The sequence below is a fragment of the Prionailurus bengalensis genome, chromosome E4, assembly GCF_016509475.1.
Source record: "Prionailurus bengalensis isolate Pbe53 chromosome E4, Fcat_Pben_1.1_paternal_pri, whole genome shotgun sequence".
Lineage (NCBI taxonomy): Eukaryota > Metazoa > Chordata > Mammalia > Carnivora > Felidae > Prionailurus > Prionailurus bengalensis.
This window is the reverse complement of record NC_057360.1, coordinates 24,878,661-24,899,901: the sequence shown is the minus strand read 5'-3', so window position 1 is coordinate 24,899,901 and position 21,241 is coordinate 24,878,661. Positions and strand designations below refer to the sequence as shown.

The 21,241-nt window shown below is 41.7% G+C and overlaps 1 protein-coding gene across 1 annotated transcript in view; it reads left to right on the top strand.

The window, feature by feature from the left end:
- Positions 1-21,241, top strand: part of LAMC1 (laminin subunit gamma 1) — a 130,586-nt gene that overhangs the window by 93,616 nt on the left and 15,729 nt on the right. Inside the window, exons 5-18 of the mRNA XM_043568381.1 lie at positions 866-1,054; positions 1,821-1,938; positions 3,326-3,424; positions 3,514-3,650; positions 4,258-4,380; positions 4,472-4,661; positions 4,972-5,084; positions 7,498-7,719; positions 7,839-8,027; positions 13,667-13,912; positions 14,390-14,543; positions 15,148-15,290; positions 16,247-16,425; positions 17,479-17,635. Coding sequence (XP_043424316.1) covers positions 866-1,054; positions 1,821-1,938; positions 3,326-3,424; positions 3,514-3,650; positions 4,258-4,380; positions 4,472-4,661; positions 4,972-5,084; positions 7,498-7,719; positions 7,839-8,027; positions 13,667-13,912; positions 14,390-14,543; positions 15,148-15,290; positions 16,247-16,425; positions 17,479-17,635 — 2,259 coding nt within the window. The remainder of the gene's footprint in view (positions 1-865; positions 1,055-1,820; positions 1,939-3,325; positions 3,425-3,513; positions 3,651-4,257; positions 4,381-4,471; positions 4,662-4,971; positions 5,085-7,497; positions 7,720-7,838; positions 8,028-13,666; positions 13,913-14,389; positions 14,544-15,147; positions 15,291-16,246; positions 16,426-17,478; positions 17,636-21,241) is intronic.

Genomic DNA, 21,241 nt, shown 5'->3' with positions numbered 1-21,241 from the left:
TAGTTGTGTGGTGTAGGGAATATATTTGGCATTGTGGTTCCCCAGTGGATGACTGTGTCTAGTGACACTGAACGTCCCTTCAGTCCTGCCTCCATCTGCAGGGGCACCAATCTTACCTCACGTGTCTCTGGTTCCCCCAGTCTGGCTATGCAAGTAGTCTGGCACTTTGAAAGTTAGTGTCTTAATGTATTTGAATTGTCTGAGGGCTGAAAAGTGAGGTAGATGAAAGCCCGCATATAAATTGGCACCTTGTTTTTGAAGCTGGTATTGAATGAAGGATAAGGATTTAGAAAAATTAGAATGCAACTTGGCTTTTATTTGCATTTAAACAATTGCCTAGAGATTCTAAGTACAGGAATTTCTTGTATTTTATGGTGGCCCTGGGGGGTTTTGTTTTAAGAAATTTTATTTTATTTTATTTTATTTTATTTTATTTTATTTTATTTTATTTTATTTTATTGAGAGAGAGTGAGAGCATGAGCGGTAGAGGGAGAGAGAGAATCTTAAGCAGGCTCCACACTCAGCGTGGAGCCTGACGGGGAGCTCGATCTCAGGACCCTAGGATCATGACATGAGCCAAAATCAAGAGTCAGGAGCTTAACCAATGGAGCCACTCATGCACCCCGATGGCATTGTTTTTGATAAGACCATTTCTTGGTAAACTGATAATGTGGCCATCTAAACCCTTTACTGACATACTCCTTTTTGTTTTTAAATGAACAACGTATCAAGTAGGTGGTCTTATCCTACCACCCTTTGGGCCACAGGGATATGGGAAATTATGGTTTGGTTTTCTTGGAGTCTTTAAAATGGTGTTTGGCTAAGGAACATGGATCTGACTTAACCCGTATGTTTTGGCCAACAGCCTGTGACTGCAATGGCCGATCACAAGAATGCTACTTTGACCCTGAACTATACCGGTCCACCGGCCATGGTGGCCATTGCACCAACTGCCAGGGCAACACGGATGGTGCCAAATGTGAGAGGTGCCGGGAGAATTTCTTCCGCCTTGGGAACAATGAAGCCTGCTCTCCGTGTCACTGTAGTCCTGTGGGTAAGTGACAGGCAGAGTCAGCTTCGACCTGATGGATTTAAACACAAAATAAGGGCTCCCCGTCTCCCCAGAAAATCTTTGTTTCCTAAGCATCTGCACAGGTTAGGTATGGAAGTGTGTACATTATTGTACCCCCCACCTCTACTCTGTTTAACCAAGTTTAGCTTTCAAATGATTTTCTGGTGTGTATAAAAGTGTGGGGTTGGCCTGAGTAATGGTTTTGTAAATAATTAGTAACACAATCCCAGAAACCAGTTTGAACTTTGACTGTAAAAGGTTAGCTGTTACGTGAGTTCTTCCTTGTTAATGACTTTGTTTAGTTTACAGTCCTTAGAGGGCTGAACTTTCTCAGTATGTTGGTGTGTCTTCAGAAACAGAGTGCTCTTAGTGTGTTCTACTCTTTCAAGAGTTTGACCTTTATTTTGTTGTGCCTGTATATACTTAAGTTCTAGACGTGGGCCTTAAGGATCCTGTGCTTGCCCACAGAGAAGGGACTGGTTTTGAGTACAGTTTATCGTTGGGTGCAGAGTGCCTTGTTTTTCAACATTGATGAGCAGGGTGTGTGTCTGGAAAGTTAAAATGTTATGGCTTAAAAGGATATTATTTTGAGACAATGAGGATTTAAAATTTGATCTTTATTCCCTCCGTAACCATCTAGAGATTACGTGTTAGGTTTCAGGCAGTGTTTTTAGTTACCTTTTTTTTTTGATTTGACATATTAATTTTACTTTCATACATGGTTGTTGATAAGCTCTTTAAATTTTAGGTTCTCTCAGCACACAGTGTGATAGCTATGGCAGGTGTAGCTGTAAGCCAGGAGTGATGGGTGATAAGTGTGACCGCTGCCAGCCTGGATACCATTCTCTCACTGAGGCAGGATGCAGGTAAGACTTTTCAAAACCAGGAAGAGGGGGCAGAATCTAAATGTAGTCGATTCAAAACAAGAGATCTTGTGGTTTGTATTAACATTTTTCCTTATAATAATTGTCAACAGGATTCAAAACTTCTAGCTCTAATGATGATCCAGGATTGGTTTGTAACAGAGATTAGGCAGAGTTTTTATTTTTTTATTTAAAAAATTTTTTTATTTATTTTGAGAGAGGGAGAGCACAGGCGAGCAGTAGAGGGGCAGAGAGAGAGGGAGAGAGAATCCCAAGCAGACTTCACACTGTCAGCACAGAGCCCAGCTTGGGGCTTGAACTCACAAACCATGAGATCATGCCCTGAGCCGAGATCAAGAGTTGGATGCTTAACCAACTGAGCTACCCAGGTGCCCGTAAACAGTTTTTTTTTTTTTAAGATATTTAAAGTAAATTGAACATTCCTTCCATGTTCTTCTGGATGACTTACCACCATAAATTATACTTTTTGCACTATGCCCTTTGTTTCCCCAACTGTTTCCATATGGTGCAATAATTACATGCTCTGTTGAATTCAGAAGTGTTGTTGAAAGGTTAGGTGAACAGAGGAAATATACGGATATGGAAAGGAAAGCTGCAATTTGGTCTCTATTGGTACATAAGTAAAGATTTGTAAACAGGAGTTTCTTGGAAAGGAAGAATGACACCATGATTCTGTTCAGATTACATTTTACACTAAACTGTATGTTAGAAGACATGCATCTAAGCCACCTTAAAAGCAATGTAATTTTTTTGTATCTCTTTTTCCTTGCCTAAGCAATAGAGAATCACAAAATGATATTGCAGAGTGTGCTTGAATACCATTCTATTAGCATATAAGAACAAATGGACGATTTATACTATAAAAACTAAAGATAAAGAGAATTGGATGGTCTGTCTTTGTAGACCCCCGAGCAATTTTTTTTTTAATTTGAACCCAAGTTAGTTAACATATAGTGTAATAATGATTTCAGGAATAGAATTTAGTGATTCATCACTTACATATAACACCCAGTGCTCATCCCAACAAGTGCCCTCCTTGATGTCCCTCACTCATTTAGCCTATCCCTCCCACCCAACACCCTGCCAGCAACTCTCAGTTTGTTCTCTGTATTGAAGAGTCTCTTACAGTTTGTCTCCCTCTCTGTTTTTATATTATTTTTTAAGCAGAGTTTTTAGTATAGAAATGTGATAGGTATTCTTAATTGAAACCAAATTCATATATAAAACTGATTTTAAGACTTTTCACTTTTTTATGTATTCCTTTTTTTAAAAAATAAAATGTATTAACATGTAAAACCAAAAGTTGGGTTTGAGTGTGGAATTTCTTTCTCATTTCTCTCATTGTTTTACTCCTTTTCCCATCCAATAGGCCATGCTCTTGTAATCCTTCTGGCAGCATAGATGAATGTAATGTTGAAACAGGAAGATGTGTTTGCAAAGACAATGTTGAAGGCTTCAATTGTGAGAGGTAGCTCATTCTTTCTCTAGCTGTATTTTTTTTTCTGATACCATATTTCAAGCACAACAAATTCCTGGTTATATCTTTATGTTTTTCAGGTGCAAACCTGGATTTTTTAATCTGGAATCATCTAATCCCAGAGGTTGCACACCCTGCTTCTGCTTTGGGCATTCTTCTGTCTGTACAAATGCTGTCGGCTACAGTGTTTATTCTATAACCTCTACCTTTCAGATCGGTAATTTGGACCTTCCCTTCTGTCTCCCAGAATTGTGAGACTAGACTTACAGCAGTTTAAAAAAAATTTTTTTTAATGTTTGTTTATTTTTGAGAGAGGGAGAGAGAGCGTGAGCAGGGGAGGGGCAGAGAGAGAGGGAGACACAGAATCCGAAGCAGGCTCCAGGCTCCGAGCTGTCAGCACAGAGCCCAACGCAGGTCTTGAACCCAAGAGCCATGAGATCATGACCTGAGCTGAAGTCAGACGCTTAACCAACTGAGCCACCCAAGTGCCCCAAGACTTATAGTAGTTTTAAAAAATTAATAATTTTGAGGATTTTTTTGATAGTGGTAACATTTTGTTTTTCACTGTACATAATGTTTTGTTTGGCTCTTTGTTTGGCTTTTTAATTGAATGAAAACATACGGCTTTAGAATGTACTGTAGTATAAATTTACGTAAAAATCAAAATATAGCTTGAGGGGTATAGCATATACAGGTACTGCTATAGGAGCCGTGTATTCAAACTGTTTATTGCTGACTTTCTATATATTTTGTGGTCTATAGAGGACCTGAATTCAGGATGTTTACAAGGTGATGGCACTTGTGTTCTCATCCTGTGCTTGCAGATGAGGATGGGTGGCGTGTAGAACAAAGGGATGGCTCTGAAGCATCACTCGAGTGGTCCTCAGAGAGGCAGGATGTCGCCGTCATCTCAGATAGCTACTTTCCTAGATACTTCATTGCTCCTGGTAAGTAAGACTGGGAAGCAGTCTGGCGCCACGTGTGTCCCTGTTTACTCTCATTGTTACGTTCTCACACACCACTGTGTCTGCTTTCCAGCGAAGTTCCTGGGCAAGCAGTTGTTGAGTTATGGCCAGAACCTCACCTTCTCCTTTCGAGTGGACAGGCGAGACACTCGCCTGTCTGCAGAAGACCTGGTGCTTGAAGGAGCTGGCCTGAGAGTGTCTGTGCCCTTGATCGCTCAGGGCAATTCCTATCCAAGTGAGACCACTGTGAAATACGTCTTCAGGTAAGACCGTCTTCTTTGGAAAATCTGACTTGACCAGAATTCTAAAAGTAGTTTCTTTACCAGTCTTACTGGGCCTTAAGGTGTATGTTGAAGAAAAACGTCTGGGTTATAAGGGTGATTTTGGAAAAGGAAGCCTTCCCTTTATTTACCTGTATCTTTGCAGTTGTATTATCAAACCAACAGATCCATTTCTGACTTGGTTAGATTGTCAGAACCTTGCATTGTTGGTGGCTTAAATGAATAAGAAATGCTTTCTCAGTACCCAGAATTTTCCTTATAGAGGTTAATATGGATCTTTCTTTCTCTCTAGGCTCCATGAAGCAACAGATTATCCTTGGAGGCCTCCTCTTACACCTTTTGAATTTCAGAAGCTCCTAAACAATTTGACCTCCATCAAGATCCGTGGGACATACAGTGAGAGAAGTAAGTTATGATATAATTTAAGAGAATTAAGAAGACGATTGGGTAAAAAGATCCACAATAATGTAAAAGTTTATCTCTAAAGTCCCAATACTATAAAACTTGATCCTAAAGAAGTGGTATAAACTACCTTGTTGTACATGTAAAAATAATGCATTTGTTTAACCACATTCAAGGACCTGGAGAAAATTTGCTAAAATTAATAAGTGGCATTGTTTTATAATGAATAAGCCTAATGAGGTTACTTTATATCTACATATATTCCCAGAATCCTTTTTTTAAATGTTTATTTATTTTTGAGAGACAGAGAGCATGAGCAGGGGAAGGGCAGAGATAGAGAGAGGGAGACACAGAATCCAAAGCAGGCTCCAGGCTTTGAGCTGTCCTCACAGAGCCTGACACAGGGCTTGAACCCACGAACTGTGAGATCATGACCTGAGCTGAAGTTGGATGCTTAACTGACTGAGCCACCCAGGCCCCCCTATATTCTAAGAATCTTGAGTGTAATTCTACTGATTCACGTTGCTTCCTCTTTATTTCTTAATGTGCCTTTAAAATTTTTTTCCTATAGTTTTTTTTTTTGTTTTTGTTTGTTTGTTTTTTGTTTTTTTAATGAGGACCTTTTTCTGTAGAAAGCTAAAGCTGTTTGGGTGGAGTCAGAGTGGTGGTGTGGCATAGTGAGTGACAGCAGCAGCTTGGATGTATTGGTTTTTGAGATGCCTACATGAACATCCAGATGAAGATGTCTTATAAATTGTTGGAAATATGGGTCTGGGCTTAGGAATAAGTTAGGGCGAGAGATCTGGAATTGAAAGGTTGACTACATATGGGCAGTGATTTTTAATTGAAAATGAGACCAAAAATAGAGAAAAAGTGCAACCCAGAAACATAGTTATCTAAGGACTATGCCCTGAGACTCAAGGGAGAAAAAAGAATTTTGAGGAGGAGAAACGATTAATGGGTTTATAAAGATGGCTCTGTTGGATTTTGGATTGGGTGACTAAGGAATCATTGGCAATTTTTTGTTTAAAGAAGGGTTGAAACTGAAGTTATATTGCAGTGCTTTGATAAGTAACTAGAAGGTGAAGCAGTAGAATAAAGCCAAAGAAGTTTGGCTGTAAGGGAAGGAAAAGAGGTGGATTACAGTTCAAGAGAAGTGACAAGATTAGAGGAAGAGTACTTTTTAGGATGGGAGACTTCAGAATGGTTACAATTGGACGCACCTTAACCAGTGGTTGTTTCTCATGATCTAACTGCTAACAAAACCCCATAAATATATCAAAGCAGTAATAGAAGAGATGTTCTTTAGCCTCAGGTTGTCAGGTTCTAAGAATTCTATAAACAGCAAGTGATATTTCATAACATAGGGAAATAAACTTGAAACATTCTGGAGCAGAATGGAAATTAAAAGGAAATATGATGAAATAAAGGACTGCCACGTCATAGGATGTTCCTGCTGAGGCCATCCCATTCTCTGTTGAGTTGGATGAACCATTGGTCTAAGCCAGTATAAGGCTTCCTCTCTTTTTTTTTTTTCTTCTGGAAATGGGGAAGCATTGTGATATATGGCATATTTGCTTGGGAATAATTGCATATTTGCCAAAGTAGCCCTGAGTATTAAAACTTGTATAGCAAATTTTCCTGTTTTATGCAGGGCACAAAGCATATGGAGTGACACTTGTCAGCACGTGCTCTTTGCTCTTTTATTCCTGAGCTGTGCTGTCAGCGCCTGCTTCTGTGGCAGGAGAACAAAAACACTGCTTAATGGCTATGGACTTCAACTCTTCTTATCCCCTGCATTCTTGCTCCAATCTTTTCTTGCCCCAGAATATTTCCCAGTGCTTTTCCTTTGTCACATTGGTGATTGAGAGAACTGAAGAATCCAACAAATCCGGTTGTTGTGTGTGTGTGTTTAAAAATGTTTGCTAAAAAAAAAAAAGGGGGGGGGCACCTGGGTGGCGCAGTCGGTTAAGCGTCCGACTTCAGCCAGGTCACGATCTCGCAGTCCGGGAGTTCGAGCCCCGCGTGGGGCTCTGGGCTGATGGCTCAGAGCCTGGAGCCTGTTTCCGATTCTGTGTCTCCCTCTCTCTCTGCCCCTCCCCCGTTCATGCTCTGTCTCTCTCTGTCCCAAAATAAATGAACGTTGAAAAAAAAATTAAAATTAAAAAAAATAAAAATTAAAAAAAATAAAAAAATAAAAATGTTTGCTATACTGCCCTTCCAAATACTTAATGCTAGGTACCCCACAAATGTTATGAATGCTATGTTCTAGTTATCTCCTCCAAAAGATGACTTAACTAATAGTTGATTTTCTCTGGAATTTTGTATCTGATAACTCTTTAGCTTTATTAACTTTCTGTAAGCTTTTGAAAAACAGAAGCCAGTTCAGTGATTCTCCTGCCCATGTCATACACAGGTGCTGGCTATTTGGATGATGTCACCCTGACAAGCGCTCGCCCCGGGCCTGGGGTGCCTGCAACGTGGGTGGAGTCCTGTACCTGTCCTGTGGGATACGGAGGGCAGTTTTGTGAGATGTGCCTCTCAGGTTACAGAAGAGAAACTCCGAGTCTCGGGCCGTACAGCCCGTGTGTGCTCTGTACCTGCAATGGACACAGTGAGACCTGTGACCCTGAGACAGGTGAGCAGATGGTCTTTGGTGGCTGCTAGACCTCCGTCGTCTAGCAGATGGATGGGAAGTGCTCACGGTCTCATGTGCTTGCACACTGGCCTGTTCTCTCATCCCCGCTCTCCACATAGGTGTTTGCGACTGCAGAGACAATACAGCTGGACCCCACTGTGAGAAGTGCGGTGATGGGTACTATGGAGATTCGACCACGGGCACCTCTTCCGATTGCCAGCCCTGTCCGTGTCCTGGGGGCTCGAGTTGTGCCGTTGTCCCTAAGACTCAGGAGGTGGTGTGCACCAACTGTCCCACTGGCACCACTGGTGAGTCCACTCTTCCGTAGGCTCTCAGTGTTCCATCCCAAAAATCACTCGGGAAGAGGAGCTCTGGGGGCTTGCGGACTTTTGTCTGTTGCTTTGGTTCAGTGATTATGGTGTTCTGGGTAGGCAAAAGTTTGGTTAGGAAAGAGATGTATTATCCATTTATAGAATGCGTATCAGATACAAATAATAGCCAACATATTTATGACCACATACTTCTCGGAGCACTTGACACATTCTGCCTCATTAATCCTCACAACCCCATGAGGTGGCTTTTGCCATGACCCCCCTGTCACAGCCAAGAAAACTGAGGTGCAGAGATATTAAGTTACATGTCCCAGCTGCACGGCTAGTCACTGGAAGAGCTCATGACCACTACAGTGTACTCTCCCCGACATGAGAACCAAAACTGGATTTTTAGTTTGTGGGGCTGTCCTGGGATTCTTGATATAAAGTGGTATTTTTTTAATTCTTTAAATTCTCTCTGTCTTTAAATAGTCCTTTTGGTGCATCATTTCCCATCACATTTAGTTGGGAAAAAATATTTGTATAGCTTTGGATAGACCTCTGTTCCTATTCTCAGAGTTTCTTTCTTTTTGATAAGAACATAAAACTAGATCTTTCTTAGCTACTCAAGGAACTGTCGTGCTAAGGACTCCAAATCTCACTGATGACCATTCATTCCTCTTTTTCCATTGACTTTAGCCCCCATGTGATAGAGAGGTTCTGGCTAGGCTTCAGATACGATTAAAAACTTTTTGTTCAAAAGATATTGCTGCAGAGCAGGGAAATAAGTAAAAAATAAAAAACACTGACCTAATAATTTGTATCTCTTGTATGTCATCAAAACATTGTTTATTCGTTGGGAAACATCAAAACACTTCATCTTCCTTTCACTATTCCACTGAGCCCACACTAAGCACAAGCACATTGTAACACAAAGAGATTCAATCATTTGCTTGAGGTAGTTGAGAAAAGGAGTAGAAACTAGTGTTGACTTTCAGGTTTTTTACTCTTTTCTGTGTGTATGTGTGTTCTAAAACAGTGGCCCAGCAGAGGCTCACAGATGGCATTTCTCCGACCTGATCTCGTTTCCCACCACCCACTGTTGCCTTCGCTGCTCCTGCTCCAGCCATCCTGGGCTTCTTGTAATCCATCAGATGAGCCAGACTCTATGGCCTGCCATATATGATGTTTTTTGTTTTGTTTTGTTTTGTTTTTAATTTTTTTTTTCAACGTTTATTTATTTTTGGGACAGAGAGAGACAGAGCATGAACGGGGGGGGGGGGGGAGCAGAGAGAGAGGGAGACACAGAATCGGAAACAGGCTCCAGGCTCCGAGCCATCAGCCCAGAGCCCGACGCAGGGCTCGAACTCACGGACCGCGAGATCGTGACCTGGCTGAAGTCGGACGCTTAACCGACTGCGCCACCCAGGCGCCCCTATGATCTTTTTTGAGAATACTTTACTCTACTTTCTTCCACTCAAACCTCACTTTTCTTGTCCAGCTCCAATCTTTTCCATGGAGTTGGGTTGAAACATCACTTCCCTAGGAAGGCTTTCCTCAGTGAACCCTCCCCGCACTACCACCTCAGGTTTTTAAGACCCTTTACTCTGCTGCCACAGCATAGCTCAAGATCCCACTTGCTTAGAATCTTTACTTAGATGTACCTGATAAAATGTTTTGATGAGAGATCCCTTTGCTCATTCTGTTGTTCCATTGGGTAGTCTGCAAGCATAAAACCAAGCTAAGCATTTGGGGGTATTCATTCATGGCAGTGCTGAATAATACAAATGGTGCACTGAGACGACTTGGGATACGTTGCAAAATGTTGTAAACCCGTTAGTCTATAACTAGATGCCTCTCACACAAGACTTGTGAAATACATTCGTCTTCTTAGTTATCACCTGGCTTGAAGGAGATGAGCAATAGCACTTCTTGAGGATGTTAATTGAGGTAGAGGTCCACCTGAAAAACAGCCTAGACCCTGTGAAAAATAATGCCATCGCTCGTTAGTCCTATTTCCTGCTTTACTTTTTTCATAGTGCTTTTTAACCACTTGATATTTTTCTGTTTATTCATTTGTTGTCTGTCTTTCCTCTCCTTCACCCCAGTTTAAGCTCTACAAGAGCAGGGACTTCTGTCTGTCTTATTCATTTTTGTATCCCTGACACCCCGAATAGCACTTGACATGTATACTTGTTGAATGAATGCAAATATTTTTTGGATGATGAATAGAGATTGCAGATGCAGGGTAAGGTGTTCCTCATTTAGAAGGCTACTGAAGAATAGAAATAACTACTGATAGTCCCTGAGATCTTCACAGATGAGATCTTCTTCACAACATCTTTAAAATGATCTTTTGGGGTAAATTAATAATAATATTCTTTTTTCAACACATTTATTTGAGTCCCTGGCTTTGGGAATGAAAATGCAGAGATGAATTAGGGATGGTCCCTGCTCTTCAGGGGCTAAAAGTGTGGAGGCAAACACAGATAATTTTTAGACAGTGTGGTTAGTTCAGACAAAGGAACTCACGTAAGAGGGCCAGAGGTGAAGGAGCAACACCTCCCCAAGGGTGGGGACAGAATGATAAGGAACAACTAAGGCCCAAAAAAGTACATTACTTGCCCAGAGTCATGTAGGCAATCCATCCAGGACTTGAAACTACATCCTGGACTCCGCGACAAAAGGGGATGGGTTAGCTGTCTCGTTGCTGGGAGATATTTTGGAGTGAAAGCTTCCCCTGGGCTACCATGCACCTCTGTTTTAGGTCATTTTTTTAATTGTTGTATTCAAAACCAGTTTCAAGGCATTTTAAATATACATCATATCTAGAATAGCCAAATTACCTGATAAAAAGCAAAACTGAAATGCTGTTCTGATCCTAGTCTGGAGAAAGCTCTTGGGTGAGGGTCTGGTAACTATGTATATCACAGACCAGAAGCTTCCTTTCCTCTCTTAGTGTTTCATTCCTTCCCCTCCTGCCCCACCCCCAGCTAGAGTTTCTGTTCACCTCATCAGTGGTCTCCATTTGCCAAATGCAGGGGTCAGTTTTCAGTCCTCATCTGACCCTGTCTCCCAGCAACACTGGACTCAGTTGACTGCTCGCTCTGCCCCAGACATTTCCCCTCTCGCCTTCGGTGACACTGCCCCCTCTTGGGTTTCGTTCTTTCCCTCTCCTCTTGAGTCTCTGTTGATCACTTCTGGTTCTCAGCCTGAGGCTTCCATGTCAACTCATCTATATTCTCCCCTCAGGTGAATGAGTCTTGTCCTTCAGGCTTCAAAAGCCTTTCTGTGCTTACTAAAAAAATCTGCGTCTTCAGCCCCGACTGTGCTCTCCCCTGAGTGGCAGCTACTTACTTGCCGTCTCTACTTGGCGGGTGGGCTGGAAGCCTTCCATTTGCCCCTTCACATTTGTTCTTTATTCTTCTCCACCCTGACAAGGCCTGTGTGCACCACATCAGATGGACCCTCCATTTGTGTCCAGGCAGCAGGAAGTACATACAGGAGGTCGGGGATGGGGGTGGGGGCAGAGTATTTATTCCAAGGCCTCCTCTCCATAGGGTCCTTGAGGCTGGTGACCTTAATCAAGGTCCTCAGTTATAGCCAGCCTTTTCCAGACAACCCTTTCTAATGTGAGACTCTGGTTAGCTGCTCCCTCCATCCACCCACTGAGGCCCAGGTCACGGAGCCCGACAGTCACTACCACAGGTGCTACACTCTCTTCAGGGATTCCTTACACCCATACTTGTATAGAGAGTATGTTTATTAAACTGTCTTTAGGTCTTGCTAATTTGAATGTGTCTTTCATTTTCTGCTGTCCTCTTGAGTCACAGGGCTAAAGGCATTTTTAAGCATATCCAAGCTACATCTTTGATTTCTTCTCTTTTTTTCTAACCCAACCCTGTCCTTTCCCAATCTTGTTCAACTGCATGAAAATACTCACATCCACCTAGTTGCCCAAGCTAAAATCCTAGGCTTATCTTTAATTCTTTCTTTCATTTCCCGGAAGCAGTCAGCCAGCACGTGTGATTGAGTCTATCTCACATCTGACCACTTTTCACTGCCTCCACTGCCACCACCCTGGTCTACACCACTGCCCTCTCTCACCTGGAATGGCCTAATTGGTCTCCTAATGAGCCTCTCTCACTCTGCGGCCCTGTAGTCCACTCTCACATGGCAGCTGGGATAATCCTTTTTAAATGTATTTCAGGTCACATCACTTTAAAAACCCTCTAATATCACTTTAAACCAGACTTTTTACTGTGACCTACATGATTGGCTCTTACTACTTCCATAAGCTCATCTTGTTTTTCTGGCGCATTCTTCCCTTGGATATTATCATGGCTGTTTTCTTCCTGTCTTTCCATTATCATCCCAAATATCTCCTCTTTGCAGAGCTTTCTCTAACCACCCAATCTGAAGTAGCCATTGCCCTGTCACTCTGCCATATTGCTCAAAATGTTTTAATTTTCTTATGCTTATCCCTATCTGAACTAATCATTTTTATTTATATGTCTGTGGATTGGTCTCCCCCAGCTGCAGCATAAGCTTTGTGAGAGTGGAGATCTTGTCCACCTTGTTCACCACATCATCCTGACAACCTAGAACAGTGCCTATGTAATAGATGCTCGGCAGGTGCTTGTTAAATGAATAAATGAACAAGCCTTTGTTTCTCCAAACAATTTAGGCTCATTCAGGCCCTATTAGCTACAAAGATATCAAGAACCCAACTTGAGCTAATGATAATGGAGAAGTGGAAAAGAAAAGAGGAGGAGCAGTGAGTTTAGTATGGTGGAAAGAGTCCTGGATTCTAACTGTTTGGTTGTGGGCAAGTTACTTAACCTCTCTGTTCCCTTAGGTATAATAGAAGCTGGTGGCAAATGACGATCTCTTTAAGTTATCTTCTAAATACTCTGATTCTGTACCAGTTGACACTGCTCAAACAAGGATTAGCACAAACCTTTTACTTTTTTAAGAAAGTTGTCCTGCTTACTCTGTTGTATGGGAAACTTAAGATATCGAGTGGCCCTTCATCTGTTTTAATATCATGAACAAAACAAACATGAATGTGCCATCCCTTGGGACTGGAGAGGTTAATAAACCCTGAGCCTGAATCATTTGCAAAGTACTTTTTTAAATGTTTGTTTATTTATCTTTTTGAGAGAAAGGGGGAGGGGGGAGGGGCAGAGAGAGATGGGGACAGAGGATCTGAAGCAGGCTCTGTGCCGACAGTACAGAACCTGATGTGGGACTCAAACTCACAAACTGTGAGATTATGGCCTGAGCCAAAGTTGGATGCTTAACCAACTGAGCCACCCAGATGCCCCACAAAGCACTTTTAATGAATGATTTCGGTTAGTCCCCAGGACAGCTGATGTGGAGTGGGCAGAGCGGGTCCTGTCTTTCTAATAACAAAATGGAGATGTGCCTGGAGTCATTCAGCCGATACTGGCACAGGGCCAGGACTGCAGCCCAGGTCTAGAAGCTTCTCCTGGGCTGGTGCCCTGTCAGCTGCAGCATGCCGCCTCACATCTGATGGTTAAACTAGATTCTTTGTGACCAGACTGTTTGTATCCAATGGCACCAGAAATGTCTAAGGCCCTTCTCTCGTAACATCAGATTTGTCTCATGTCCAGGTAAAAGATGTGAGCTCTGTGACGATGGCTACTTTGGAGACCCTCTGGGGAGAAACGGCCCGGTGAGGCTTTGCCGCCTCTGCCAGTGCAATGACAACATCGATCCCAATGCCGTTGGAAATTGCAATCGCTTGACAGGAGAATGCCTGAAATGCATCTATAACACTGCTGGCTTCTATTGTGACCGATGCAAAGATGGATTTTTTGGAAATGCCCTGGCCCCTAATCCAGCAGACAAATGCAAAGGTGATCTAGCCATCTGTCACGGTTGTACTCATGTATTCTGAGGATTCTTGTGTGGTCTCTTTAAATACTTCCAGTTGTTTGGTCTAACAAGGCACTGTTCAATAGAAATTGTGAACCTCTCGTAGTTTAAATTTCTCATAGACACGTTGAAATAAAGAGAAACAGGTGAAATTGATTTTAATGATACATTTTATTTCACCTAACACATCTACTATACTATCGTTTCAGTGACTAATGAATTAAAAATTATCAAGATGTATGTTCTTTTTTCCCCACGCTAAGTCTTTAAAATGTGGGATGTATATCACATTCACAGCACATCTCAAGGCCAGCCCCATTTCAGGTGCTCAACAGCCACAGGTGATTAGTGGCTACTGTATTGGTTCAACTGAAGTGTAAAGGGTTTGTTTGTATTGTTTACATTTTAGTCCTTCTCCCGGGCGATTTGCATCTTTTGCTCTCTGCTTCCCCCCTTAGCCTGTGACTGCCATCCCTATGGAACCGTGAAGCAGCAGAGAGGCTGTAACCCTGTGACCGGGCAGTGCGAATGTCTGCCCCACGTGACTGGCCGGGACTGCGGGGCCTGTGACCCCGGCTTCTACAACCTGCAGAGTGGGCAAGGCTGCGAGAGGTGAGACGCCAGGTGCCTTTGCTGGAAGTGATCTTTGCTTTTTTAATTGGGAGAGGTGAATTTTTCTGAGCTGTATGTAACGGTAGCCTTGATTTTGTTCAGGAGTTGAGTGCCCAGTTGAGGCAGAGTATCCTTAGAGGCAATCCTGGACAGTTGTAATTAAGCTAATGGGAGAAAAGAGTGGAATGAAGCTTCCCCAGTTGTGTCAGAATCACCTGAGCAACAGTTAGAAGACAACAAATCACATGGTGCTCTCTGATGCACTGAGAATCAGGTCCTCTGGGGCTTGCAGCCTGGGAATTGCTCTTTTCCAAGCTCTTGGTCAGTACATATGCGGTGCCGGGTTGGAGAGCCACTTTGTAGTGGTTTTAGCAGTGAAATAACTGTATTTGTGGGTTAGGTTAGAAAAGGAGGTTCTCAGTAGAACCCCTGAAAATTACTTGAACCTCAGGCGCTTAATAGCCCATAACATTTTGTCTTAATAGCCCTTTACATTCTGTTTTCTAATACAGATTACATCAGTTCTATGCTGAACAGAGGTGGGGGGAAGGTTTGCTGAGAGTCCGTTTTTCTTACCTGAGAAATGTTGTGTGTTCATTTTCAGGTGTGACTGCCATGCTTTGGGTTCCACCAATGGACAGTGTGACATCCGCAGTGGCCAGTGTGAGTGCCAGCCTGGCATCACCGGTCAGCACTGCGAGCGCTGTGAGGTCAACCACTTCGGGTTTGGACCCGAAGGCTGCAAACGTAAGGACTTTTGGGGGCATAGAACTCAAAGTCTTTCCTAATGCCAGTTAGAACTGCAGACTTTGACAGCCTACGTCTGGCCCCATGGCTTGCAGTCAGGGCAGTACCTAAGCCATCATCAATGAATATTAGCCTTGTCTCATACTCTGGGGATTGGGAGCTTCTCGGGTTCCTTTGCGGCCACCTTATTTACATCTTCTTTTATATCATTTCTGATTCTTTCTCCAGTCTTTTGTCTTTCCGAGGGGAGTCTCCCTTTGCTTACTGGACTTTCCCACTGTGCTTAATGAAAAATTTTTATTGATCGCATTCTGAGAGCAGATAATGAAATGGTGAGAGACTTTGCTCACAACTTGTTGGTCGACTTACCGGCTGCAGTTCCTTCCCACCCTTGGGGCCCTTTTGGTTCAGTTACATCTAAACATCTGCTTCTCCTTGGCATAAACACTTGCCTGGAATTAGGCCTCAGAACAGTTTGGTGCTTTGCTTTTTCAATTCCTTCATTTCTCCTGTGGAATGTAGCATAAATCATTGACCCAGTTCAGAGAACAAAGCAAGTAAACAAACTATAAAATAATGCAAAATAAGTATTAGCATTTGGGTTTTCTAGTTCCTTAGTGAGAGAAGCATTAAACAGCAGAGAGATGAAAGTAGAGAAGAATTCTTGAAGTGCAAAAAAGGGCACTGACTAGTTCAGTAGACTAATTTCTATAATTATTAAGTAACGTAAAATGTGCCCCCTCCAAGGGATGTACATTTTACTTTGAAACTCACTTTTGCTTTAAAAATTTCTGTTTTCTCTGCTAAGTAGAATTAACTGTTCAAATTCTCATAATTTGGCCTGGTTTTAAAAAAATGTCTACTTATAATGCCTTATTGATATCAATCTGAGTTAAAAGAAAAACTCACTCTTCCTTCTTTTCCCTGTCATGTACTCTTTTCCCTTTATTCTGCAGCGTGTGACTGTCATCCCGAGGGATCTCTTTCACTCCAGTGCAAAGACGATGGTCGCTGTGAATGCAGAGAAGGTTTTGTGGGAAATCGCTGTGACCAGTGTGAAGAGAACTATTTCTACAATCGGTCTCGGCCTGGCTGCCAGGAATGTCCAGCATGTTATCGGCTGGTGAAGGATAAGGTAAGCTGTCCACCATGCATTCATTTGTTCACTTATTCACTCACTCAGCAGACATTGAAGGGGTGCTTCCTGTGCACTTAGCTTTGGAGAACAGATGGTAAACAAGGTAGACATGGTCCCTGTCCTCCAAGACTTATGTTCCAGTTGGGAGACAAATAATAAAAATTAAAGAAAAAAAAGTACTAACTGAGATAAGCACAAGAAAGGGTACAGACAGTAACTGGAGGAACTACTTTCTATAAGGCCTCTCTAAGGAAATTTATTTAAGGTGAGATCTGAAGAATAAGAGAGAATAAGTTGAATGAGAAGTGACAGGTAGGCTGTTCCAGGCAGAGGGAATATGGGATACACAGGCCTCAAACGTGGAGGTTGTCTGGGGCTCCTGAACGAGGAGGGCTGGTTTGTGAGAAGACGGGAGAGGTTGGTGGACATAGCTCATGTTGCACCATGTCAACCTTAGATTTTACTCCAGATCCAGGGAGAATGCACCGAAGGGTTTTAATCTAGGAAATCCAATTCATATTTTAAGAAGAACACGCTGACTGTTATGTGAAGAATGATAGTCAGGAGTGGGGTAGAAAGGGAAGCCTGGATTGAATTGGATAAGTATGTGTGTTTGGGGGCAAGGACAGGGAAAGAGAAGAATCAAGGAAGCATGTTGGGTTTTTTGCGTAAGGTAGCTGGAGGCATTGGTTATTGAGATGGAGATGACTCAGGGAGAGCAGATTTAAGAGAAGAAAATCAAGAGTATAGTTTTGGATGTTGAATTGAGAGATACCTATCAGAGCCAAGTGGAGGTATCAGGAAAGTAATCTAAAACCTAAGAGAGAGGTCAGAACTGGAGAATCATCCACATGTAGTGTTTAATGTCAAAGGAATAGACTTGATAGTTTCTCTCTGGAAGCCAGAACAATAAAGAAAACTACCTGTGTTACCTGTTCAAAAGTGGACATAGGTGGAGTGTGTAGACTTGCGTATGTATAGAGTGCCCCTTGATGATTATTCCTGCAGGAAGTCCAGCTGGGTTCTCTGTATGTTCTTCATCATGTGCAGGTTGCTGATCATCGAATGAAACTCCAGGAATTAGAGAATCTCATAGCAAACCTTGGAACTGGGGAAGAGGTGGTGACAGATCAAGCCTTTGAGGACAGGCTAAAGGAAGCAGAGAGAGAAGTTATGGACCTCCTTCGAGAGGCCCAGGATGTCAAAGGTATACATGTTTAAACAGTGGGTAACTTCTGCCAGATGGCCCAATCTTTAGACGTGGCTCCTAGTTCAAGGTTAGTTAGTACAGCTTTACAAAATTCTCGATTTCTTAAACTATTTGTAGAATATGAATTTTTTCAAACAATCTGTGAAAATACAAGAACTTGTCAACTTAATGTTTTTGGATACAGCAAGTGAAAAGAGTTCTCCCAGCACATCAGAAACTATTAGATGTTAAAATTCTAAGTGTTTTATAAATCTATTCTATTACAAAGTGTTTTAAAACAGTTTTTAAAAATCATGAAAGGTATGCATTTTGGGTGTACATTATTTTAAGTAGAAAATTTGAACTTGGATTTTTTCTGTTATTCTAGTGAGTCAGGATTTATTTTATGTACTGCTTTATTTCCTTAGGACCCTCATAAGGAAAAAGTGTAGTCTTCAAGTATTGACTGTTCTGTTTAATAAGTGAACAAATGTTCTAATAACATCATGTAAAGTACATTTTATACTGTGGTGTATTTAATGTCCTTTGCAATTATGTCACTTCTCTGTACATTATCTGTACCATATTATGATGAGATAAGCTGATTATGTCAGCTTATCTGATCATAAGCAGAGAAGGAGTTGGTTTAAGACTTAGAAAACTATTTCAAAATACTTTATTGACTTTAAAGGAACTTGAGTTTTTAAAACTTTGAAAGTAAGAAAAAGTTATTTTAAAATATTTACTTTTAAAATCACTTTAGGGGCACCTGGGTGGCTCAGTGGGTTAAGCATCTGTCTCAAAAATAATAAATAAAAACATTTTAAAAAAATCACTTTAATGTTTTTTAAAAAAATTTTTTTTTCAACGTTTATTTATTTTTGGGACAGAGAGAGACAGAGCATGAACGGGGGAGGGGCAGAGAGAGAGGGAGACACAGAATCGGAAACAGGCTCCAGGCTCTGAGCCATCAGCCCAGAGCCTGACGCGGGGCTCGAACTCACAGACCGCGAGATCATGACCTGGCTGAAGTCAGACACTTAACCGACTGTGCCACCCAGGCGCCCCCCCAAAAAAATCACTTTAATGTTTTTAAAAATTTTTTTAATGTTAATTTTTGAGAGAGAGAGACAGAGCACAAGCTGGGGAGGGACAGAGGGAGTGGGGACACAGAATCCAAAGCAGTCTCCAGGCTCCGAGCCATCAGCACAGAGCCCAATGCAGGGCTCGATCCCAGAATCGCGAGATCATGACCTGAGCTGCAGTTGGACACTCAACTGACCGAGCCACCCAGGCACCCTTGTTTTATTTTTATTTCTTACTCTGAATTAAGCTTTTTTTCTAAATTTGGACAAATCCTTTTCTACATTTACTGAGTGCCTATAGTATACCACGCATTGTGCTAAACACCAGTTAATGAAAACATGAACAAGATACTGCTCCTTCTATCAAAGTGTTCCCCATCTGACTAAGGTCACTTTTGTCTAGAGCATCCCATCGTTGAGGTACAGGTGTTCACAGATACTCATAGTAAATGTGCATTAACATTAGTACATTTGGAACCACAGTGATTGACCTCTTCATTGAGTTTATGAATCTACCCATTTGGAGTTAGAGAATCTTCCTATCAAAGTACAGGTCAACAGAAACTAAATATAGTCCTTATTTCTTATTGTAGATATCCCTAATGTATATAATTTTGATTTTATAAAATGAATGAGGAAGGAAGTAATTTGGATGCATCTGGTTTGGGCCAGTTTGTTGAATTTTTATATGAGAGTCCAGAAATCATTCTATAAGGTAAATTTTTAGAAATTTAAAAATAAGTTGAGGCGCCTGGGTGGCTCAGTCCATTAAGCATCCAACTCTTGGTTTCAGCTTGGGTCAAGACCTTGCAGTTCATGAGTTCAGGCCCCGTGTTGGGGTCTGTACTGGCAGTGTGGAGCCTGCTTGGGATTCTCTCTCTCTCTCTCTCTCTCTCTCTCTCTCTCTCTCAAAATAATAAATAAAAAAAAAAAAGAGGTCAATAGTTTATGTTAACTTTAGTTGTGTTTTGTGGTATTGGTACATTTTAAGTGTTAAACATAGAATAAGAAGAACTTAAATGTTTCCTGTTGTGTTTATTCCTGTTCTTTGCGTTTTTAGTATGTTCATTTGTTGGCAAAACCTTTTGGCACACGTTTTTCCTGTAATGTATTCTCTTGAAACAACAAATTCCCATTGAAGAATACTGCCATACTCATTGAAGAATTGAATGCAGAGTTATCATTAACTGTTGATCAGTCCATTGGAGAGCTGGGGTGCCAACACCAGGAGCACATGGGAGCAGTCAAGAGGCAAGAAAGCGGGGTCAGCCAGCATTGATCGCATCTTAGTGCAGCCCCAGCTAGGTCTAGCTTCCTCTGGCCTTGACTGCCTCCTTTCCTCTATTAGAGCAGACAGTCCCATTGGACAGAAGCTTTGACAGAAGCCATGGCCGTCATGCCTCCCCTTGAACCACTTGCAAGGCAGGAACATAATGGGCTGCTGCTTCCCGGGGCTTGGGTAGCACCATAGCTGGGCTAGGGTTAAAGTCTGCTCCCACTAAGGCTTGGTTTCATGGAGTTCCTGGCTGACCTTTCTTACTTGGGTTCAAACTAGCCGAGAATAAGAATATCTTCACAATGATTTATCCTTTCAGACCATTCCTGAGTGTTTATTTGTAGTTTAAACTTGTGTTTATTCTGCAGCTTTAAAAGGAGATTATATGGTGCAACTAGGTTTTGCAATTTGAAGGCATTTCAAGTGATCCTACCAGTTGCATTATCTATTCCCTTTTCAGTTACTGTTGTTTCTCTTGAGCTGGCCAGAGAGATTGGTATCTGTTACATTCCTGAATGTCTAAAGGGAAGGGGCTTTTATAACTTCATTGGCTGCTTGTGCTTCCTAAGTCTAAATGATTTTCTACGATTTCGACACTTTGTCTTTTGTTGTTTTCTTAAAAATCTTCAGATTATTAAAGAAGTGGCTGATCATTCAAGCAGGGTCACTGTCTATAGTTAGGCAAGAGTTTTGCACCACACCAACTGTGCATGAGTATTTGGTGACCCTGCCTACGTGGTTGCTGTTTTCCAAACCTGTATTCATCTTTATTGATCTTAACCGTGACCTCTTCTCTTTTTCACATTCCTTGGAAAATTTAGATGCCAACTCTGAACATCATGTTGAAATAAGAACTGGTCAATTTTGCGTAGGACTTATGTATACTAATATGTGTGTTAATATAATGTGTAATCTTAGGACATGTGCGAGTTTTGACAGTGCCAATCATATTTGCATGGGCTTATATTTATCTTTTATTAGGACATAGGTATGAGATTAGGCTGAATGGGCACAATTAAAAAACAATTTGAAGAACTCTTCAAAAGCAGAAATCAGTATGAAAGAAATGACATGGGTATTCCAGGGGGTGGGAGGTGGCAGCAAGTCTGTATTTAGTTTAAAATACAAAATGAACCTATTTTTAAATTTTTTTAATGTTTATTTATTTTGAGAAAAAGCGAGTTGGGGTAGAGGCAGAGAGAGAAGGTCCAAAGCAGGCTCTTCACGGTCAGCATAGAGCCCGACACGGGGCTTCAACTCACA